Raw genomic sequence first — 24,442 nt, 5'->3', positions numbered from 1 at the left:
CCAGAAGAAACTTCAGAAACAGCTGGTAGACTTCTGGCTAGGCTAACATGAAGAGATTGATGAATCCTCTCAAGAAAAGAAACATTTCAAGGTGGACACGATTGTCAAAAACAGTGATTTCGGAGCTCTGGGAAGTAAGGGGAGGAAGACCGCTCTGAAACATTGCTGAGATAAGTGAAGGAATGTCTGAACGAGCGGAGAGATGGGCCCCCGTTAAGGGGCGAAAGACACATCTGCAGAAGAAACATACTTGAAATGGAGAAGGAACTCTTAACACTCATTAATAAGAAATAAATACAAACAACCCATTGAAAAAAATGGGGAAAGTTTTTGAACAGACATTTCATGAAAGACCTATGAATGGCAGATCAGCTCATGCAAAGATGTTCATTGTGGTCAGGAAAATGCCAGTTACAACCACGGTCACGTGCAGCTGTACACCCTCAAGAATGAACAGAATCCATAAGAATGACCATACCTGCTGTTGGCAAGGACGTGGGGGAACTGAAAATCCCACGCTGCTTGTAGGCGTGGAAGGTGGGAGAGCCACTTTAGAAACAGTTTCAAAAGTTCTCAGAAAGTTAAGCTTACACTTACCACGTGACCCAGAAATTTTCCTACTTACTTATTTAAGAGAATTAAAAACAGAGCCCTTTTCAAGACTTGTATGTGAATGTGCATAGCACCATTCTTCCCAAAAGCAAACCACTGGAAACAATACACATGCCCACCAACTAATGAACAGGCAAATAAGGTTTCCTATTATCCATATGATAGTCTACTACTCAGCTGTAGAAAGGAATGGATTTCTGATACGTGCAACACTGTGGTTGAACCTCAATAATATGATGAGGTATTAAATTGCTAAGAAAAGCAAAACCAGAGAGGCAGAAAACAGATCCGTGATGCCTGGAACTCAGGGTGGGAGCCAGGATTGACTGCAAACCAGCACTGGGGAAATTTCTCGTACCAGAAGTGTTCCAAAACAGGATTGTAGTGGTTGTTGCACGACTGCTTAAATTTATTAAAAATCTTTGAACCATACACTTGTAACGGATGAGTTTTATTACAGGTAAATTATACCTCAGTAAATCTGTAAAAGAAGAGAGCCGGTAAAGTACGTTTTCAGACATAAGTGACATCCCTTGAGGTACGGAACTTAAATCCCTTCTTAATAGGCAGCTGAGGGTGTACGTGGGCCTTGATAGCTTCTCTGGACCCCATTTCATTCTGAGAAGACCATGAGGTTGGGCGTAGGGTTAAACAGGGAATTACAGCTGTGTTCCTTTGGTAGAGTGGAAGAAATGAAACCGCATTGGGTTGTGTCTTAAGTGTCTCTCTCTCACAGAAGGATAGGCCAAAACACACGCGAGAAAAACCCTGGGTCATTAGGAGAATTGCTGATACATTTAGATGGAGGAGTTGGCATGTGTGGCCTGTAGGCATATCCGGCTCTCAAACTGTTTCTTTATGACCCATGAACTAAGAAGAGTTTTTACACTTATAAGTAGGTTTTTCTAAGAAGAACAAGATGTGATGGAGACCACATGTGGCCCACAAAGCCAAAAATACATACTATCTAATGCTTTACTGGAAAGCTTGCAGATCCCTGACTTAGAACATGGTTTTAGCCTGTATTAGAAACTGAACCTAACATACGGGGCACCTGGGTGGCGCAGTCGGTTAAGCGGCTGACTTCAGCCAGGTCACGATCTCGCGTTCTGTGAGTTCGAGCCCCGCGTCAGGCTCTGGGCTGATGGCTCGGAGCCTGGAGCCTGTTTCCGATTCTGTGTCTCCCTCTCTCTCTGCCCCTCCCCCGTTCATGCTCTGTCTCTCTCTGTCCCAAAAATAAATAAAAAAACGTTGAAAAAAAGAAACTGAACCTAACATACACATGCATACACACACACACAGACACACACACACACGTATGTGTAAAGATAACTTATTGTAAGGAATTTGCTTACCTGATTATGGAGGCTGACAATCCCAAGACCTGCAGTTTGCAGCCCGGAGACCCAGGGGAGCCTACAGTGTAGTTTCTGTCTGAGTCCAAAGGGCTTGAGACCCCAGGAGGAGCTGCTGTTTCAGTAAGAGTCCAAAGGCAGGAAAAACCAACATCCCAGCTTGAAGGCATTGAGACAGGAGGAGATTTGACTCACTAGGGTCAATCTTTTTATTCTTGCCTTTAGCTGATCGGATGGGCCCACTATGTTAGGGAGGGCAATCTGCTTTATTCAGTTTACTGATTCAAGTGTTAATCTCATCCAGAGGCACTGTCACAGACACGCCCTGATCACGTATGGGTACCTTGTGTGGCCCAATCAAGTTAGCACATACAATTAACCATCACCAGGCCCCTCATCTCCACAGACCTGTAAATAGCTCTTGTAGGAAAAATTCATCTCCTTCAAGTTGAGTAATCGAAAGGAAATGAACACAGTATCTCTATAAAACATACCAAAAAGCAAGAAAGGAATACTAACTAATGCAGCTTGAGACCATTTATCAGAGAAAATGTAACCATGAGATAAAAATTGAATGCAAATATTTTATCATAAATTTTAAAAAATGTATTAAAGCAGGAACTTTTGCTTCTGATAGGACAGATTAACTTGCATCATACCCACCACCTCCGCAAGAGCTGGATTTATTCTTTACTTGTTTTAATTTCCCACTGTATTTATCTGCAGCAAGGCATTGGAGAGTGAAGAGGGCAGCCTTCTTTACTGACCAAGATCCCATAGCGGAGCAGTGCAGGGTGTTGAGCCCAGCACTCGGTGCTGCTTTTCCTTGAAGCATTTGCTGATAGGAAAGCAGTAGCTGAGGAGCCAGGAAGCTGAGCACAGTATTCCACAGTCTCACGGGTTTGGAGAGAGAAATACAAGCTTTCCGTTGGACTCATTGAAAGGCTACATTTTAGGAGTAAGAGTGAACTGGAAAGAGATGAACACTCTCAATGACTGAAAACCAGCCTGCAGTACCTGACCTATCTTGGGTCTAAGGAGGGGGATATTATACCGAGCCTCAAATTACCTCTAAAATTTTCATATAAAATGTGTGGCATGCATTAAACAATTACCATGCATACTAGGAGATACAACTGCATCACTGAAAACCAAGAGTAAAAATATAATCACAAAAACAAAATAAGGAAAGAAAAAATGAAAAAAAAAAAAAAAACTAGACAGTCCATATAAATAAACCCACAGAGATTCCCGTGAGAATTTTCATAAATGAAAATTTAAAATAACTGTATGATAGAAAATAGGAAACGTGATGAATTTCAGCAGACAACTGGAATGTATACAAGAGAGTCAAGTAGCACCTCTAGAAGTAAAAACTAAAATAACCGATGCCCAATAGAAGATTTTAACAGCAGATTGGAAAGAGCCAAAGAAAAGAGTGGATAAGTAAAAAAAAAAATTTCAAACTAAAGTATGGGTAGAGATTAGAAAGGATGGAAATACCTAAAAGAGGACAAAAACCTAGGGGACATGGTATAAAGAACTGACGTACAAATATTTGCTTTCCCAGATGGAAAGGACAGAGAGACTGGCAAAAACAGTATGTGAAGAGTACGTGGCCCATAATTTTCCGAACCTTATGAGAAACATTTACATACAAATTCAGGAAATGCCACAAATGCTAAACGTGATAAATAGAAACTAAAACCCACTTAGAAACATCAGAGAAAATCGGCTAAAAACTTGCAGCTAAAGAAAATCCTAAAAGCAGAGCAGAAAGTCACATTATATTCAAACGAGTAAAAGTTAAACCGAAAGCTGACTTCCCAACAGAAAAAAATGAAATCAAACAGGAATAAAAACAGGGAATAAAAAGGTATGACATTTTCAAAGTGCTGGAGGATGATTATTGCCAACTTAGAATGTTCTATACATCAAAAAAAAAAAATCTTTCAAAAATGAAAGCAGAAATTGAGACTACAAAACTCTGCAAGACCAACAACCTACTTTTTTCAACAAATAAATTACAAGAAAAGTAAAAGTTCTGGAGGGGAACTGCTATAGACTGGAATGTTTACGTCCCTCCAAAATTCCCATGTTGAAACGTAACCTCTCATACGATAGTATGAGGAGGTTCTGCCTGTGGGTCGTGATTAGTGCCTAGGGTGGAACCCTCATGATGGGATTATTATCCCTATGAAAGCGACCCGACCCCGGAGACCCCTCTCAGGCCTCCCACCTCATAAAGAGGCAGCCAAAAGACAGCCATCTGTGAACCCAGCAGCGGCAGCCCCACCAGACCCTGAATCTGCTGGCACTTTGATCCTGGACTCTCCAGCCTCTGGACTGTGAGAAATAAATGTCTCCCACTTAAACCACCCGGTTCCTGGTATAAATAAAAGAGACTTAAAGGACATAGGGAACATAAATCTGTGTTTACTTGTTGGCAACATGATTCAATTTAATAAACTGTTAACGTGTTTTGATCTTTTGAGGTAACTGGAAATTTGAAGTGACTACCTATGTGACGATAATAAGGAAACTCATTAAATTTAATAACACTGTGCTTATATTTTGAAAGAGAGGGCCTTATTTGCAAGAGATATACACAGAAATATATATGGGTAAAATTATAGATGTCTGGTATTTGCTGCAGAATAATACGGGAGGAGGGAGGAAGAAGACAGGATACAAATAAAATGGCATCGGGAGTGCCTGGGTGGCTCAGTCGGTTAAGCCTCCAACTTCAGCTCAGGTCATGATCTCATGGTCTATGAGTTCGAGCCCCGCGTCGGGCCCTGTGCTGACAGCTCAGAGCCTGGAGCCTGTTTCAGATTCTGTGTCTCCCTCTCTCTCTGACCCTCCCCCATTCATGCTCTGTCTCTCTCTGTCTCAAAAATAAATTTAAAAAATGTTTAAAAAATAAAATGGCATCAAGGTGATAATTGTTGATGTTGGGTGTGGGCTCATGGGAATTAACTTACACTGTCCCATTTTTACATATGCTTGAAATTCTTTATAAGATTCTATTTTTTAAAAAGGATGACATAGAGATTTTCAGATCAAGAAAAAAACCAAGAGATGTTGTTATCAGTGGAACCTGGGGAGTTTTCAGGCAACTGGAGGTTTGCAGAGGGAAGCAGTTTAGCACAAGGAGTAGGGGAAAAGCAAAAGCAGGAAGAGAAAATATTTGATGTTTCCAAATTCAGTGACCAGAACGGTGCCTAATAAGAAATCAGGAAGACCATCAGTGTTTAGCGAAATATGGTGAGTTATCAAATTTAACAAGAGGTGTCTGGGCACCTTACATTCCTGTTCGTAAAAGTCACACGTGTCTTAAAACTGCCTTTCAGCTCACCACCTTGTATGAGAACTTAAGTATACGCAACCAGCAGTTAGAAGAGGAGGTAAAAGACCTGGCAGACAAGAAAGAATCGGTTGCACATTGGGAAGCTCAAATCACGGAAATCATTCAGTGGTGAGTACTCGTTTCAGTGTGTTTTTGTGGGTGATTTTAGACACACGGCCAAGTTGGCGTGAATTCCGCAAGGCTACTAACATGGGTATTTTTTCCCCCTTATTTTATCGCTTTGACAAATAACTTTCCCTGAGAAGCATAATTTTATTACTGACCTGTTATTTATTACCGATCCGTATTCTTGTATATTTTCAACTGTTCCTCTTTTCCCCAATGCAACAAGTAGCCCGTGTCTGCCTTCCACAGCTTCATTGAAAACTGGTGTTTCTAAGAAAAGAAAAGAAAAGAAAAGGTTATTCTAAGACAGTTGGTCCTTAAAAAAAACTGAAGAAACTCATTAACTAGCTATAAGAATTCCTTTGTAAGACCAAAATTGCTGTTTGCGATTATTTTAAGAAACAGACGGCCCGGAGAAGAATTTCGAGCCTGAAGATGTGCCATCACTTTCTTTCGTATACCACAGACTGATTCACACATGGCACCGTAAAAACCTTAAATGGTCACAGTTTCATATTATCAACTATTCTTTAAGCTCTTAGGATTTAATTTGGAATAATCACCTTAGTAACTTTCACATTATTTCATTAAGCGATTCTGGCATTTGTAAAAGTGTGTATATTTTTATAAAACATGAAGAAAGTTGAATCCAATAGGGACTTTATTTTGTAATGAAAATAGGTGGCTTCACTTTTTATATTTACTTTTCAACCTTTTGGTTCTTTCTGGCACATCATGGATGCTTAATTTGCATGAAAACAACTAGTTTCTTTATGTATCTATAGACCAGTCATTTGGTGGGAATTTTAGTTTCTCATACTCTTATTTTGGTTCTTCAAGCATCATTTTCCTACCTTACGGCAGATTCATACCCTCCATCTTAAATAAAATCAGAAGTGAATAAACACTGCAAGAGATCTTACCCAGATGACTCAAGTATTTTGATAAAGGCCTAACTACAGAACTCTTGTGTTCACTCACCTTTGGCTTATGAACGTGACCGTTAAATGCATGTCTAAACGAAAATGCCCAAATTGTGGAAATGTGGTTGTGTTCCAAACAGTTAATGATTCATTAATGGTTAATTTGTGTCCTTGTCATCAAGTCTACATTTCTAAAGCAAAATCATTGTAATTTTTAGCCAAGCTTGTAATATCAAAAATTACGGGGCCACCTGGGTGTCTCAGTTGGTTAAACATCTGACTCTTGGTTTGGGCTCAGGCCATGATCTCACAGTTTGTGGGTTTGAACCCTGCATCAGGCTCTGTGCTGATATTATGGAGCCTGCTCGGGGTTCTCTCCCTCCCCGCCACCCCTTCCCCTCTTATGCACGCACATGCTCTCTCTCAAAATAAATAAGCTTAAAAAAATAATGTCGGGGCGCCTGGTGGCTCAGCCGGTTAAGCGCCGACTTCGACTCAAGTCAAGATCTCACTGTTCAGGGGTTTGAGCCCTGCATTGGGCTCTGTGCTGACAGCTCAGAGCCTGGAGCCTGCTTCGAATTCTGTGTCTCCCTCTCTGCCCCTCCCGTGCTCACGCTCTGTCTCTCTCTCTCAAAAATAAACATTAAAAAATTTAAAAAATAATAATATCAAAAATTATGACTCTTAACTACTTGGAACTGGTGGTGGCAAAACAAACAAACAAAAAAACTATGACTCTTCATTTGTAACTACATTATTTTGTAATCAAACTTACAATTAAGCTGTTGCTGAAAATGACTTTACAGAAAACAAAGATGATCTGGCCGAAGCCAGAGTTCCTAGACAACTAATTTTTTCTAGTGACAGGCATGATGGGTTCAGATGGAATGAGAAGTAAGGAAATAAGCTTTAGTAGTAAAGGAAATAAGCTTTAAAGGTAAACTCTGGAAAGGGTTAGTGGAAAGGATGAAGGTGAAAGTTTTCACATGATACCACAAAACCATCATTTTAGACTTTTCACATTCAAGTGAAATGTGCACAAGAAGTCAGGAATGCAAGCAAGTCACTTTACACAAAAGCTGTTGTTTAGAAATGGGCTAAAACATTAGATGGCTAATTATTAAATACACAATAGGGTGAAAGTAAAAGACGTAGTCCACGTTCTCAGACTTCTCACCTTCTTGGAAGTAAATCTGGGACGTTCTGTTCATGCTTAAAAAGTAAAGAGTCTCAGGCCGTTTTGAGTTTTTCAGTCTGTACGTTAAAAATGAAGTGATGCTAGGGGCGTCTGGGTGGCTCAGTCGGTTGAGCGTCCGACTTCGGCTCGGGTCATGATCTCACAGTCCGTGGGTTCCAGCCCCGCATCAGGCTCTGTGCTGACGGCTCAGAGCCTGAGAGCCTGCTTCACATTCTGTGTCTCCCTCCCTCTGCCCCTTCCCTGCTCATGCTCTCTCTCTCTGTCTCTCAAAAATGAATAAACGTTAAAAAAAAAAAAAATTTTTTTTAAATGAAGTGATGCTAGAAATAGGAAGATGGCAGTGGAGTAGGAGGACCCTAGGCTCAGCTCATCCCGTGAATACAACTAGATAACTATCAAATCTGACTAAATACCCCAGAAATTCACCTGAAAACTGACAGAACAGACTCCACAGTTAAAGAGAGAGAAGAGGTCCAGTTGAAGAAGGTAGGAAGTGCAGAGACCTGGTCTAGGGGAGAAACGAATCCTGACTGCTGCCGAAGGGAGGGAGCCATGGTCATGGAGAAGGGTGAGAGAGAGAGGAGCACACAAGGGAACTCATAAGGAGAACATCTCCCCACAGCCATTGGCTTGGAAAACAAGAGGGACTAAATTTTGTGAGTTCTTGGAACCAGCAGAGCTTGAAGACTGGAGTTTTAAAGGTCAGTGGGAAATAGAGCCTGGAGGGCACTGCGCTGCTCTTGGAGAGAAGGCAGGCCAACAGCCTGGAGATAGATGACATGGAAACAGTGATCTGAAGAGCCCCTAGGGCACACAGTGGGGAGGTTATTTGCTCTTCTTGGAGTGTAGCCCAGAGAGACCCCATTCACGGAGAGATCTCTCCGAGAACAAGAGTAGCTGGCTGGCACCATCTCTCCCCAGCCCCTCAGCATAAACACAGAGCCACCTGTGGGAAGATACCGGCCGCCTAACCTGCGTACGCCAAGCCCCACCCCCATGTGCTCCGGTGGGACTGCCCTTCTCGATCATGCTTACCTTAGCCGCATTGTGGCAGCCCCTTTGTGCCAGAAGGGTAGCACAAACCCTTGCCCATACCACGTCTCCCAACCAGAGAGTTTTGCAAGGCCTCAGTTCCAGTGGAGGTCCCATTTCACAAGCAGATCAAAGCAAAACTGGCTAAAACTCACCACATTTAGGCCAGGGACTAAACTCTGCCCATAGCAGGCAAGGAGCGCCTCTGCAGACAACTGGCCTCAAGGACAGAGCAACCAGAACAGAGCAGCAGAGCACACACGGCACACACTGGGGACACTCCCTAAAGTGCCAGGCCTTGGGCACTATATGACCTCTTCTTCATGAAGCCATTACTCTCAAGAGCGGGAGAGATAACTGGCTTTTCTTTTTTCTTTTTTAATTTAAGTTTTTTTTAATGTTTATTTATTTTTGATAGAGTGCAAGCGAGCAGGGAAGGGGCAGAGAGAGAGGGAGACACAGAATCCAAAGCAGGTTCCGGGCCCTGAGCTGTCAGCACAGAGCCCGACGCAGGGCTCAAACCCAAACAGCGAGATCATGACCTGAGCTGAAGTCAGACACTTAACCGACTGAGCCACCCAGGCGCCCCATAACTGGCTTTTCTAGCTCACAGAAGCAGACAGAGATTTAGACAAAATGAGAAGACCAGGGATTTGTCCCAAATGAAAGAACAAGATAAGGCCGTGACCAGAGATCTAAGCAAAATAGATGTAAATAACATGTCTGATGGAGAATTAGAGTAGCAATCATAAAGATAGTCACTGGACTTGATAAAAGAATGGAGGACATCAGTAACACCCTTACCACAGAGATAAAAGAGTTAAAGAATCAGAGATGAAGAGTGTAATAAACAAGATTAGAAACACACTTGATGCAGTGAACAGCAGGCTGGAAGAAGCAGGAGAATTAATGAATGACGAAGGCATAGTAATTGAAAGCAGTTCAAATATGCAAAATGAGAGCAGACTTAGGCAACTCAGTGACTCCGTTAAATGTAATAACTTTGGTATTATAGGAGTTCTAGTAGACAAAGAGAGAGAAGGAAGGAAGGGAACAAACATCCAGATCCAGGAGGTACGGAGAACTCTTCATCAAAATCAACAAAAGCAGGCCTACATCAAGACATATTGTGATTAAATTTCCAAAATACAGTGTTAAAGAAAAAAATCTTAAAAGCAGCAAGACAAAATAAGTCAGTAATGTACAAAGGAAAACCCATAAGGCTAGCAGGAGATTTTGCAACAGAAACCTGGCAAGCCTGAAGGGAATGTTATGATATACTCAGCGTGCTGAATGGGAAAAATATGCAGCCAAGAATACTCTGTCCAGCAGTGATGTCATTCAGAATAGAAGGAGAGATAAAGAGTTCCCTGGACACACAAAAACTAAAGGAATTCATGACCATTAAAGCAGCTCTACAAGAAATATTTAAGGGAACTCTGAGTGGAAAGGAGATACCAAAAGTGATAGTATAAAGGTAGGAAACATAAATGCAGTAAAAATGAATGTTTCTGTAAAAAATCAGTCCAGGAACTCACAAAAGAGGGTATAAAATATGACACCATATACCTAAAACGTGGGGAGGAGAGAAGAAAAGAGTGGGTTCAAACTTAAACAACCATGAACTTAATATAGACTGCTGTCTGCAGATGTTGTATACAAACCTAATGGTATAACGATCTATCAAAAACCACCAATAAACATGCAAAAAATAAAGGCAAAGAAATTCAAAGATATCAGTTAAGAAAATCAGACCGTGAAAGAGAAAGACAATAAAGGTTCAGAGAAAATCTTCAGAAACAACCACAAAACATGTAATAAAATGGCAATAAATACATATCTATCAATAATTACTTTCTAAATAGACTGCTCTAATCAAAAGACTTAGGGTGTCAGAATGGATAACCCATCTATGCGCTGCCTACAAGAGATTCACATTTTAGACCAAAAGACACCTGCATATTGAAAGTGAGAGGATGGAGAAACATTTATCATGCAAATGAGTGTCAAAAGAAAGCTGGATTGGCGACGCCTAGGTGACTTAGTCAGCTAAGCGTCCAACTCTTGATTTTGGCTCAGGTTGTGATCTCATGGTTTATGGGGGTGAGCCCCGCATCAGACTCTGCACTGACAGCGTGGAGCCTGCTTGGGATTCTCTCTCTCCCTGTCTCTCTCTGCTCCTCCCCAACTCACACTCTCTCCCTCTCAAAATAAATTTAAAAAAGGAAGAAATCAGGAGTAGCAATACTTAGGGCAAGCAGAGTCGACTTCAAAACAAAGACTGTAACAAGGGCAAGACACAAAAGGGTGTTATAAAAGGGGACAATGCAACAGGAAGATACAACAATTATAAATATTTATGAGCCAAACATGGGAGCACCCAAATACATAAAACAATAACAGACATAAAGGAACTAATCAATAATAATACGATAATAGTAGGGGACTTTAACACCCCACTTACAGCAAGCAGTGAACAGATCATCTAAGCAGAAAATCAATAAGGAAACAGTGACTTTGAATGACACGCTGGACCAGATGGACATAATAGATATATTCATAACATTCCATCCTAAAACAGCAAAATACCCATTCTTTTCAAGTGCACATGGAACGGTGTCTAGAACAGATCACATATTAGGCTGCAAAATAGGTCTCGACAAATTCAAGAAGATTGAAGTCATATCATGCACCCTTTGTGACCACAATGCTACAAAACTAGAAGTCAACTACAAGAAAAAATCTGGGAAGACCACCAATACATGAAGGTTAAATAACATGTTACTAAACAATGAGTTGGTCAACCAGGAAATAAAAGAAAAAAATTAAAAATGCATGGAAACAAAGGAAAATGAAAGTAGTCCAAACCTTTGAGATTCAGCGAAAGCAATTCTAGGAGGGGAGTATATAGCAATACAGGCCTACATCAGGAAGCAAGAAAAACCTCAAGCAACTTAACCTTATACGTTACCTAAAGGAGCTAGAAAAAGAACAACAAATGAAGGCTAAAGCCAGCAAAAGAAGGAAATAATAAAGATTAGAGTAGAAATATATGATCTAGAAACTTAAAAACAGTAGAACAAATCAATGACACCAGGAACTGATTCTTCGAAAAAATTAATAAAATTGGCAAACTTCTAACCAGACTTACCAGAAATAAAAGAGAAAGGACCCAAATGAATAAAATCACAAACGAGAGAGGAGAAATCATAACCAACACCACAGAAATACAATTATAAGAGAGTTTTATGAAAAACTATATGCCAACAAGTTGCACAACCTAGAAGGAATGGATAAATTCCTAAAAACATAAAATTACCAAAACTGAAACAAGAAAAAATAGAAAATTTGCACAGACAACTAGCAAAAAAATCAAATCTGTAATCAAAACAAAACAAAAAACTCCCAACAAATAAAAGTCCTTGAACAGATGGCCTCACAGGGGAATTCTGCCAAACATTTAAAGAAGAGTTAATACCTATTCTTCTTCTCAAACTATTCCAAAAGGATAGAAAAGGAGGAAAAACTTCCAAATTCATTCTCTGAGGCCAGGGTTTCCCAGATTCCAAAACCGGATAAAGACACCACAAAAAAGAGAACTACAGGCCCAATATCTTTAATGAACACAGATGCAAAAATTGTTAACAAAATACTAGCAAACTGAATCCAACAAAACACTTAAAAAATCATTCACCACGATCAAGTGGGATTTATTCCTAACTTGCAAAGGCGATTCAGTATTCTCAAATCAATCAACATGATCCATCACATTAATAAAAGGAAGGCTAAGATCCATATGATCATTTCAGCAGACGCAGAAAAAGCATTTCACAAAGTTCGACATCCATTCATGATAAAAGCCCTCAACAAAGTAGGCTTAAAGGTAACATACCTCAACATAGTTAAGGCCATTTATGAAAAACCAACAACTAGTATCATCCTAAATGGGGAAAAACTAGTAAGAGATTTTCCTCTGTAGTAAAAAAAAAAAGACGGGATGTCCACTATCACTGCTTTTATTCAACATAGTGGAAGTGTTAGCCACAGCAGTCAGACAAGAAAAAAATAAAAAGCATCGAAATTGGCAAGGAAGAAGTCAAACTTTTACTATTTGCAAATGACATGATACTATATGTAGAAAACTCAAAAAACTCCACCAAAAACCTGCTGGTCCTAGGATACAAAATCAGTATACAGACATGTTGCATTTCTGTACACCAATAATAATGGAGCGGCAGACAGAGAAATTGAGGAGTCAGTCTCATTTACCATTGCACAAAAAATAATAAAATACCCAGGAATAAACCTAACCAAAGAGGTGAAAGATCTGTACTCTGAAAACTATAAAACATTGATGTAGAAATTGAAGAAAACACAAAGAAATGGAAAGACATTCCATGCTTATGGATTGGAAGAACAAGCATTGTTAAAATGTCAGTACTACCCAAAACAATCTATAGATTTAATGCAATTCTTATAAAAATACCGACAGCATTTTTCACAGAGCTTGAACAAAAAATCATAAAATTTATATGGAATCACAAAAGACCCCAAATAGCCAAAGCAATCTTGAAAAAGAAAAGCAAAGTTGGAGGCATCACAATTGCAGGCTTGAAGTTATATTACAAAGCTGTAATAACAAAAACTATATAGACACAAATACAGACAAATATAGACACAAATATAGACACATAGGTCAATAGAACAGAATAGAAAACCCAGAAGGGAACCCACAACTATACAGTCGGTTAATCTTCAACAAAGCAGGAAAGAATATCCAATGGAAAAAAGAATATCTCTTCAACAAATGGTGTTGGAAGAGAATGAATGAAAAAGAATGAAAGTCCATGCAAAAGAATGGAATTGGATTACTTTCTTTTACACAATACACAAAAATAAATTCAAAATGGATTGAAGACCTAAATGTGAGACAGGAAGCCATCAAAATCCTAGAGAAGACAGGCAGTAATTTCTTTGACATTGGCCATAGTAACTTCTATATATGTCTCCTGATGCAAGGGAAACAAAAGCAAAAATGAGCTGTTGGGACTACATCAAGATAAAAAGCTTCTGCACCGTGAAGGAGACAATCCACAAAACTAAAAGGCAACCTACAGACTGGGAAGAGATATTTGAAAATGACATATTCTGTCAAGGGCTAGTATCCAAAATATATAAAGAACTTACAATACACCCCCGAAATGAATAATCTAATTTTAAAAACGGGCAGAAGATATGAACAGACATTTTTCCAAAGGAGACATACAGGTAACCAGTAGACACGTGAAAAGATGCCGAGCATCACTCATCATCAGGGAAATACAAATCAAAACCACAGTGAGATACCATCTCATACCTGTCAGAATGGCTAGAATCAACAACACAGGAAATAAGTGTTGGCGAGGATACAGAGAAAAAACAACCCTTGTCTACTGTTGGTGCAAATGCAAACTGGTGCAGCCACTCTGGAAAACAGTATGGAGGTTCCTCAAAAAGTTAAAAATAGAGCTGCCTTACGATCCTGAAATCACCCTACCAGGTATTTACCTAAAGAGTACAACAATACTAATTCAAAGGGATATATGCATCCTATGTTTGCAGCAGCATTATCAACAATTAGCCAAATTACAGAAAGAGCCCAAATGTCTCTGGACCGATGCATGGATAAAGAGGATGTGGTATACATATACAGAGGAATATCAGCTATGAAATGGAATGAAATCTTGTCATTTGCGATGACGTGGTTGGAGCTAAAGAGTATTATGCTAAACAGAATAAGCCAATCAAACACAAAAACCATATGATCCCACTCCTATGTGGAATTGAAGAAACAAACGAGCAAAGGGAAAAACGAGAGAGAGAGAGACAAATAATGAAACAGATTGTTAACTAGAGAACAACACACTGATGGTTACCAGGGGGGAAGGGTGGGAGGGTTGGTGAACTAGGCGGCAGAGAGTGAGGAGGGCACTTGTCGTGAGGAGCGTCGGGTGTTGTAGGGAAGTGGTGTCTCACCACTGAAACTAGTGTAGCACTGTAAGTTCACAAACTGGAATTTAAACTAGAACTTCAACAAAAATGAGGCGATGCCCAAACAAGGTTTTAGGAGTTTGTAATATATGGTATTTTAAATGTTTCCGTTGGACAAAGTAACGGTGTTAAAACAGAACAGGTGCTGTTGTATGTAAGACCTCAGTTAGATGCATTTCTAATGGCCCCTTACTCTGCCCCCTCCACCTTTCCTATGAAATATCCCTCTTCTATGAAAGAATACCTTTTAGGGCAGGGAGACCTTGTTGTTCATCACTGTGTGCAGTGCTCACCATTGGCTCATCAGAATACATCGCTCTTTCTCTTTGAAATGATAGGGAAAAAAAAGTCAGAGTCATAGTCTAGTCCCTAAGAGTGATGTCTAAAACCCATTTCCTCACATCTGCTGCATTCTTCCGGTATAAATAGGCGGTAGGGTGGTCTGTAAAAGCTAGGACTTTGCCTTCAAGCAGCTTATAACATTTAAAAGTTTAAAAACTAATGTGACTGGATTTGGAGATTAGTTACAAGACTTAAATGTAAGTTGCTCTACGTATCATACAATACTGATTTTCCTATAGGAGTGTAGAAGAGAATCACCTCAGACTGGGGTGCTTAAGAAAGCTGGGGGTAATCAGTTGAACTTACAATGTGTTTGCTGAAAACCCTGAGGTTAATAAAGAGTCCTATACTTAGGTTGGCTGAATTGGAGGTTCCATATAAAGCGATTGGAAATAAGACTAGTAAAGTTACCACCATACAGTTACCATGAATACTGGGTAAGAATTTGATCTTTATAAGAAGGAGAGAAGGTTTTTGCAAAGGATAATGGCATTGATTAGATGATGCATTAGGAAGGCAACTCTTTATAGTGGTGTTCAGGATGAAATAGAGGGGAGTTTGGGGGAAACTGAACAAATAGAGAAGATATTATGGGAGAAGAATCTATAGGATTCTTATAATTATGAATTAAGGACAAGAGATGATGAAGAATTAGTATTTCCAAAATTCTGAGTTGGAGAGATTAAGAAAATGATGATATCATTGAAATAGGAAAGCCAGGAGAAGGAAACAGCTTCAAGGAAGATAAAGTCAATTTTGATTGTTTTCAGACTGGGCTCACCCTAAGACATCTGGCTACAGATTTCCAATATGCTTTTGGAAACATTCCAGAAACGTTAAGGTTAAACGTATAAATTTGGGGATTTAATTTCTAGTCAATAAAGCCATTAACGTTGAGATCTTTCTAAGGAGAAAAGAAGGATAATAGTGAGAGCAGCATATAGGACACAGAGGACAACCAGGAAAGTGTTTTCATAATCAGCAGAGGGTTTCAGTAATAAAACTTTTATTTCCCTTTATTTACATTCACTCATGTTACTTGAAATAATTCTCATTCACTAATGTTCATTTGTGTGAAGTAATAGCTTATACTGATTACAACATACTACATTCCAGGCATGGAGTTGAAAATTCACTTGGACAATATTCTTTTTTAGTTATCCCAACAGTCCTATGAGGTAGGATTATTATTCCCATTTCATAGGTAGGGATAACAGAGTTAGGAGGGGTAAATGACTTAGTCCAAGTCCCGGAGCTGATGAGCAGTGAGCTAGGATTTGAACCCAGAAATCTGTTTCTGGGTCTGACTCAGAAATCAAGCACTTAGTCACCCTACTGTGTATGTCCTACCTCCCCAACTTTTTAAGGACCGTATTTTAGATATCTTCTCTGTCTCCAGGTATGTGCCCACATAATAGTATTAATAAATATTTCTGGATTAATTACTGCAAAGAATTTGGGAGGAGAGGATTAGATATGCCAGAATAACAACATAGACTGAAACTGGACTTTTGTAGTTCAGTAGTTATTTTAATAAACTGTGGTTTCAGGGGCGCCTGGGTGGCTCCGTCGGTTAGGCATCCGACTTCAGCTCAGGTCATGATCTCACACTCCATGAGTTCGAGCCCCGCGTCAGGCTCTGTGCTGACAGCTTAGAGCCTGGAGTCTGCTTCAGATTCTGTGTCTCCCTCTCTGTCAAGGGAGACAAGACAGTCAAAGGGCAAGACAGTGTTGGGCTGGGGGGAGTGAAATTTTAAAGATTTGAGGTTGGAAACAGATAGCAATGATTCTGAAAAGGAATTGTTGTAGGAGACCTGGGGCCCAGTGGAACTTAAGTGGCAGGAGTTTGTAACTGACCAAGTCTTTTTTTTTTTTTTTCTTTAACCCTTCCCTTCCTTAATTTTTTGTAGCTAATAAAATGGACCTAATTTTAATCAAAAGTTGAGACTTAACGGGAGACCACAGGAGTAAGGGAATGTGAACGTACTCAAGGTGTAAATAAAAACAAAATTACAAGAGATTGTTTTTTATTTAAAATGTTAAACAACAGGGGGCGCCTGGGTGGCTCAGTCGGTTAAGGTCATGATTTCATGGTTCATGAGTTTGAGCCCCTCATCCGGCTGTCTGCGGTCAGCGCAGAGCCTGCTTGGGATCCTCTGTCCCCTTCTCTCTCTGCCCCTCCCCTCGCTCTCTCTCAAAAATGAATAAACGTTAAAAAAAAAAAAAAAAGTTAACGTATCTGATTTCCAGAGTTAACGAAACACATCGGACTTCTTAAGTTCCTGGAATGTGCATAAACCCAGATCACTGAGCTGTGCTAGACACTGAAGCAGACTGCTGGACGCCCAGGAGCCATTTAAATGAGAATGTGGTTTTCTTTTTTTGTTGTTGTTAACATTTGTTTACTTTTGAGAGAGAGAGAGAGGGAGGCAAGAACGGGGGAGGGGCAGAGACACAGAATGGGAAGCAGGCTCCAGGCTCCGAGCTGTCAGCACAGAGCCCGACGTGGGGCTCGAACTCACGGACCGCGAGATCGTGACCTGAGCCGAAGTCGGACGCCCAACCGAGTGAGCCCCAGGTACCCCGATAATGTAGTTTTCTTTATCGCCACCATGTAGGTGTCTTTTTTGTATTCTAGAAGGGGTCATCTTCCTTCATCCCCACTTACTCTTTATACTGTAGGTCAGATGATGAAATCAAAAGGTGGTGATCCGTTGCGGTGTCCAGAGTTAAAGAAATTTGAAGGAAACAGCTTCCTACATAGCGTTCTTACTATTTTCTAAAGCCATTTTCCTTTAAAAGGCAATGAAATTATATACATGGATATAGAGCCTAAAAATATGTAACTGACTCGGCGGGGCAATGTCTTACAGCGATTTTATCGCTTTTAGCATTAGATTCTTGTCCTCCAGTACAGCGTCCCATCTGAAGGGATCTGGAGCAGATCCCTTGTCAGGGGCCTCTTTAAGATACACAGATATAGATACATGAATTTGACTCCTGGGGAGTTTAAATTCTAAAAGCCGCTAAAACAAAGTTCAAGGTTTAAATTCACCGGCTGTATGTATCAGATACATCTTGATTTACCTGAAATATACTTTCCTTATTACTATTCAGTGGCCTGAATTTTATTTATGAGAACAGCCAGCCTTCACAAAGGCAAATAGTGTTCCCCAGAGCGTATTAGAATACACTTGTAGACGTTGCAAATTTCAACTCCATTTTTTATTCCTTTGTGCAGTTACAGCTTTCTGTAAACCAGTGTTGTTCATTCTTCATGAGCACGGTACCTTCTTTTGTAGATTTTCATCTGCTGGCAGTCCGGACCCTAGTCTTGCCCTGGTTTTGAAGGAGATGTAATAAAACACAAGCTTTCTCTTGATAAATTCTGAAATGTGGAGTGTGTCTTATTGAATATAATTTGAAAACATTTCCTTTTTTTAATGTTTATTTTTGAGAGAGAGAGAGAGAGAAAGAAAGCACGTGAGAGAGTGGGGGAGGGTCCAAGAGGGGGCAGTACAGAGGGTCTGAAGCAGGCTTCTGTGCTGACAGCAGGGAGCCTGATCCGGGGCTCAATCTCAGAACCGTGAGATCACGACCCGAGCTGAAGTCAGATGCTTAACCAACTGAGCCACCCATGTGCCCAAATTTAAAAACCTATCTAAGATCCTAAGAGTTGCATCAGTCAAGGTAGCCTTAAGACGGTTACGAATTTCAGTCAACTTTAACTGTTTCCCTTTGTTATTTTATTGACCATTTTAGAATACAGAGGAGCTTTATTGCAAGATAACCCTGATTTTCACAAAATATTCTACTTTAAACTTTCTAAATGTAGTATACTTCAGTACATCTAAAAAGGGTATGTTTTGTTTTTGTAAGATAAAATGGCAGAATCCAATTAATGAGAAATCTTTTTTTTTTTTAATTTACATCCAAGTTAGTTAGCATACAGTGCAACAATGATTTCAGGAGTAGATTCCTTAATGCCCCTTACCCATTTAGTCTGTCCCCCCTCCCAAAACCCCTCCAGGAACCCTTTGTTTGTTCTCCATATTTAATAGTCTCTTATGCTTTGTCCCCCTCCCTGTTTTGATATTATTTTTGTTTCCCTTCCCTTATGTTCATCTGTTTTGTTTCTTAAAGGCCTCATATGAGTGAAGTCATAGGATATTTGTCTTTCTCTGACTAATTTCGCTTAGCATAATGCCCTCCAGTTCCATCCACATAGTTGCAAATGGCAAGATTTCATTCTTTTTGATTGCTGAGTAATACTCTGTTGTATATATATACCACATCTTTCTCCATTCATCCATCGATGGACATTTGGGCTCTTTCCACACTTTGGCTATTGTGGATAGTGCTGCTATAAAAATGGGCGTTTGTGTGTCCCTTTGAAACAGCACCCCTGTATCCCTTGGATAAATGCCTAGTAGTGCAATTGCTGGGTCGTAGGGTAGTTCTCTTTTTAGTTTTTTGAGGAACCTCCATACTGTTTTCCAGAGTGGCTGCACCAGCTTGCATTCCCACCAACAATGCAAAAGAGACCCTCTTTCTCCACATCCTCACCAACATCTGCTGTTCCCTGAGTTGTTCATGTTAGCCATTCTGACAGGTGTGAGGTGATATCTCATTGCGGTTTTGATTTGTATTTCCCTGATGGTGAGTGATGTTGAGCATTTTTTCACGTGTCAGTTGGCCATCTGGATGTCTTCTTTGGAGAAGTGTCTATTCATGTCTTTTGTCCGTTTCTTCACTGGATTATTTGTTTTTTGGGTGTTGAGTTTGGTAAGTTCTTTATAGATTTTGGATACTAACCCTTTATCTGGTATGTTGTTTGCAAATATCTTCTCCCATTCCGTTGGTTGCCTTTTAGTTTTGCTGATTGTTTCCTTCGCTGTGCAGAAGCTTTTTATTTTGATGAGGTCCCAGTAGTTCATTTTTGCTTTTGTTTCCCTTGCCTCCGGAGACGTGTTGAGTAAGAAGTTGCTGCGGCCAAGATCAAAGAGGTTTTTTGCCTGCTTTCTCCTCGAGGATTCTGATGGCTTCCTGTCTTACATTGAGGTCTTTCATCCATTTTGAGTGTATTTTTGTGTCTGGTGTAAGAAAGTGGTCCAGGTTCATTCTCCTGCATGTCGCTGTCCAGTTTTCCCAGCACCACTTGCTGAAGAGACTGTCTTTGTTCCATTGGATATTCTTTCCTGCTTTGTCAAAGATTACTTGCCCATATGTTTGTGGGTCCATTTCTGGGTTCTCTATTCTGTTCCATTGATCTGAGTGTCTGTTCTTGTGCCAGAAAAATCTTAATACTCTTTAGAAGTCATGTAAGTGTGTGTGTGATTAATGTTAGATTAAAAGAGTATTATTTCTGCAGTTCAAGGGTGAAATTTTACCAATTTATCAGATATAAGTAATTTGAACTTTCCTAAATGTGACCAGCTTTAATTTGTAGATAACTGAACAGTTCAGCAAACCTTTTCCCACTTGTTGACAGGCAGGAGTGCTGTGGGAGACCTTTTGAAAGAAGATATTTAAGAATATGTTTAAATTGGGGAAAATGGAAGATGGGCATCGAGGAGGGCACTTGTTGGGATGAGCACTGGGTGTTGTATGTAAGCGATGAATCACAGGAATCTACCCCCAAAACCAAGAGCACACTGTATACACCATATGTTAGCTAACTTGACAATAAATTATATTTAAAAATATATATATATGTTTAAATTTTTATCACTTTCATTTCTTGTAGGATGCTTTGAAAACGACCTATATCTCACTGAAGATTTTGTTTGTTTTACTTTTGTGCTTTGTCCGTATACGTATTGTATTCCAGGGTCAGTGATGAAAAGGACGCACGAGGGTATCTGCAGGCCTTAGCTTCTAAAATGACTGAAGAGTTGGAAGCTTTAAGAAATTCCAGCCTGGGTGCACGAGCAACAGTAAGCTCAGCGGTTTTGCGGGGAGAGTGATCACCTTGGGTGGGTCTGTCTAGGCTTTAGCCCACTGTGAAGTTTCTCCCAAGAAATCAACGAGTCCACGTCTTGGCCAGTTTGGGAAATCATGGCACATCACTGCCTCCCTGCAATTTGCAGTAGGTAGCCATTGTTGGTAATAATGACGAAAAATAAACTCATCTGTATGTGAATCTACACCTATTTCTGAATTCAATGAAAAATGATACATTGTCACAAGTTGCCTTTCGGCCCTGTTGTGTTATTAGAGAAGGTTAGTGCCTTTAAAAGTAGTTTCCAAATTTATTTGCACTCCCGAATTGGAATGTTAGGGATAAAATAGGACGGAGCTAAAACCAGTCATATTATTTGATAGGATATGCCCTGGAAAATGCGTCGTTTTGCAAAACTGGACATGTCAGCTAGACTGGAGTTGCAGTCGGCCCTCGATGCAGAAATAAGAGCTAAACAGGCCATCCAAGAAGAGTTGAATAAAGTTAAAGCAGCTAACATCATCACAGAATGGTAAGCTTGGGGAATAGACTCTCCTAGAATTATTTTAAGTTGGTCTAGAAGTATTTGGGGGGAAAGTTCTATGTTTAGCCCCTACCTATCACTCTGCCATAGATCTTTTAAAAATGAAGGTTCTCTTGATGATAAATTTAATAATGGTAAACATATCTTAATTATCACTGTTTTTGCTGTTCTTTTATGTAGTACAAAAAGTATATCCTCTCCACAGTCTGAGACAATTACCTGATGAATATTTTCCTTCAGTCCTCATCACAACAGTAGAGCAAATTATACTCTGAAGAAATAAATGATACAATGAAAATCTTAATTAGATGGGATATAAACATGGTTCAAGAATAAGTCAGAGAAACAATAGAAAGTTCTGGTCACAAATCAACATATAAATAGAAAAATCCATTTGGTGCTGGAAAGCAAAGTCCCAAAGGCATTCGATCGTGAAAAGAAATATGGTCCCATAAATTCAGTTTCTAACAGTGTGAAGCCTTTTAGTGCTTCGACTGTAATCACTCATATTCCGAATCGAATCGGAGGTCAGGCACCCCAGCTGAATTATAAACTCTTGTTATGAATAATCCAGACATAAATTAAGTACGCGTTGCTTAAATGTGCTCGTGTGACACCGAAAACGGGAGAGAACGCTTTCCGGAGCCGGCGAGTCGTCTCGAGCCCAAAGCGCCGTTGGGTGCGGTTCCCCAGGTTCTACCTGGACCGAGCGCGCGCCGCCTTCTCCCGCCTGGGACGCGGGACCGTGAGCAAATCCAAAAACTGTAGACACGCTCGTGAAAATGCTCCACTTCTGTGGCTCTGTGTAAAAGAGCCTCACCAAATTCTAAATTTGACCTGTGGTTTGAGGACATTTTAAAATTGAATCATTTAGCTCCAAGTCAGCGTCTTCTCTAAAAGGCCAGATCCAAGGTGTCTCAGGCTTGGTGGGACATGGGGTCCCTCCCTGCTCAGCCCCACTGTCATAGAGCGAGAGAGGCCGTGGACCGTCCGTGAACGGACGGGCCTGGCCGTGCTCCCATAACACTTTATTTGCACGAGAGTAGGTGACAGGGCCGATTCGTCTGCCCTGCAGTGGTTCGCACTTCCCTGATTTGACATGACTGACACGGAAACCAAGAAACTCCAACCACGTACTTACTGTAGGATGGCTCCCTAACCAGCGATAAAAATAATGACGTTTTTCCTTTTTTTCCCTTATTGAAGTAAACTGAAAGACTCCGAGAAGAAGAACTTGGAGCTACTGTCAGAAATCGAGCAGCTAATAAAGGACACTGAAGAGCTTAGATCTGAAAAGGGTATGAGAATGTGTTTTGCATCAATCAGGGCTGCTTCTGTTCTGAATCCGTTCTGTCGCACGAGCGTCAGCGTCTTGCGCGGGTCGGGGAGTTATTCACACAGCAGCACTGGCGCTCACTGATGGATATGTGTATGCTCACGTCACACACCTCACACACACGTGCACTAGCCTGGTCTCTGAGTCATTTTGTTGTGCTCAATATGCATTATTTAAAGAATTTCGTAGTAACAGAAAAACTCACTTTGCCGTAATTTGGACCGTTTTTCCATAGCCACGGACTGTTACACAAATAATATTTTTGTGATCGGAAAAAACTATTATTTTTATAATATACCTTACACTATTTTCAGATGTTGTAGGGGGCTTCACTCCCGGGGTAGTTGAGGGACAGTGTATGAAGTAACCAAAGATTAATCTGGTGTTAAAAGGCAGTTCAGGGATGAACCGTTAGGGTACTCCATTGCTTTCTTCCATGTCTGGTTCTTCAGTTGCCTGCCCTGTGGGATTTCTCAGGATCCATTCCCATTTTCCTGAAGGCATTGCCTGAGCATTAATGAGTCTTAACATGAACAGGAACTCCCGAGACCTCGGGAGCTCCATTACAGGGACTTCCTCAACTTTCTTTCCATAATGTGGGCATTCAGAATGTGACGATGTAATACAAAGAAATTCAGAATGTTATTTTCCCAGTGAAGGGATCCTCTTACATCCAGTTATTAGAAATCCACCATCCTGACAAAGTCCGTATTCCTGACTGAATAGTGGACGAATTAACGGCTTTACGTTATGCTTCCCTCTAACTTCTCGGTCGTGTGACGCACGCTGATGGTTGGGTCTCTGTATCTGCCTTTAAAGTTGTGGAGGAGAGGGTATCATACACGTGAAGGATTTGACATGAAAAAAAAAAAAAAAACTAAAAATAGCAGATGTTCAATACATTTTTTATTGATGGCATTTCCTAGTGAACAAGAAAGGAAGGAACCCAGAAAAGGCGGATTAGGAATTCAGATTGAGCACAGGGCTTCTCACCAAAATGAGACTCAAGCTGAGTTTTCAGACATGAATGGTGGAAGGGAGCTGCACTATTTAGTGAGCAGAAGACAAAGAATATATAAGACGTGTAGGACCTGTAGCCCTGAAGGCAGTCTGTACAGAAAAGACACCAGCGCAGAGTAGGACTCTGGTGTCATTGGTGGCGTCATTGTCAGCATGGATCTAAACTTGCGAAAGAAGTAACTCAAGTCTATCGCTCTGCTTTATGAAGACACGTTAACCTGCCCCTTGTACTTGGATTTTGAACATTGCAGAATAATCAAATTTCACTTTATGTTGTAACATAACGTACTCTACTGCTTAAATAATATAATGTGATATTTACATAACGAGGGCGAGATGGTTTTTTCTGCGTGTTTACTAGTATATGCCAGTATCTGGACAAGGTTTGGCACCTAATGGGCTCTCAGTAAATACGTATTGATTGGATGAATTTCTGAACGTAGTACATCATCTGGCATCTGTGGTATATTGCTAGAGATTATTGTGAAAACCACACAAATTAGCGGATGTAACTTCCTAAGGGTATGGAAATCAAAACGGTGTGCTTGATTGCTAGCATTTATCATTGCCTGTATATTTTAAGAATTATTTTGGAAATTACGCATTTAAAGTTAATGTCACAGTGAAGAAATAT

General features: G+C 40.3%; 1 protein-coding gene across 4 annotated transcripts in view; it reads left to right on the top strand.

Moving 5' to 3' along the window:
* CDC42BPA (CDC42 binding protein kinase alpha) overlaps positions 1-24,442 on the top strand; it is a 322,688-nt gene that overhangs the window by 231,839 nt on the left and 66,407 nt on the right. For all 4 annotated transcript variants that reach the window (XM_049635114.1, XM_049635113.1, XM_049635116.1 and 1 more), the window contains 4 exons: positions 5,321-5,445; positions 20,798-20,903; positions 21,292-21,440; positions 22,659-22,750. In XM_049635114.1, coding sequence (XP_049491071.1) covers positions 5,321-5,445; positions 20,798-20,903; positions 21,292-21,440; positions 22,659-22,750 — 472 coding nt within the window. The remainder of the gene's footprint in view (positions 1-5,320; positions 5,446-20,797; positions 20,904-21,291; positions 21,441-22,658; positions 22,751-24,442) is intronic.

This window comes from Panthera uncia, chromosome F1 (genome assembly GCF_023721935.1).
Source record: "Panthera uncia isolate 11264 chromosome F1, Puncia_PCG_1.0, whole genome shotgun sequence".
NCBI lineage: Eukaryota > Metazoa > Chordata > Mammalia > Carnivora > Felidae > Panthera > Panthera uncia.
The sequence above is the reverse complement of the archived record's forward strand: the minus strand, read 5'-3'. Positions and strand labels throughout refer to the sequence as shown.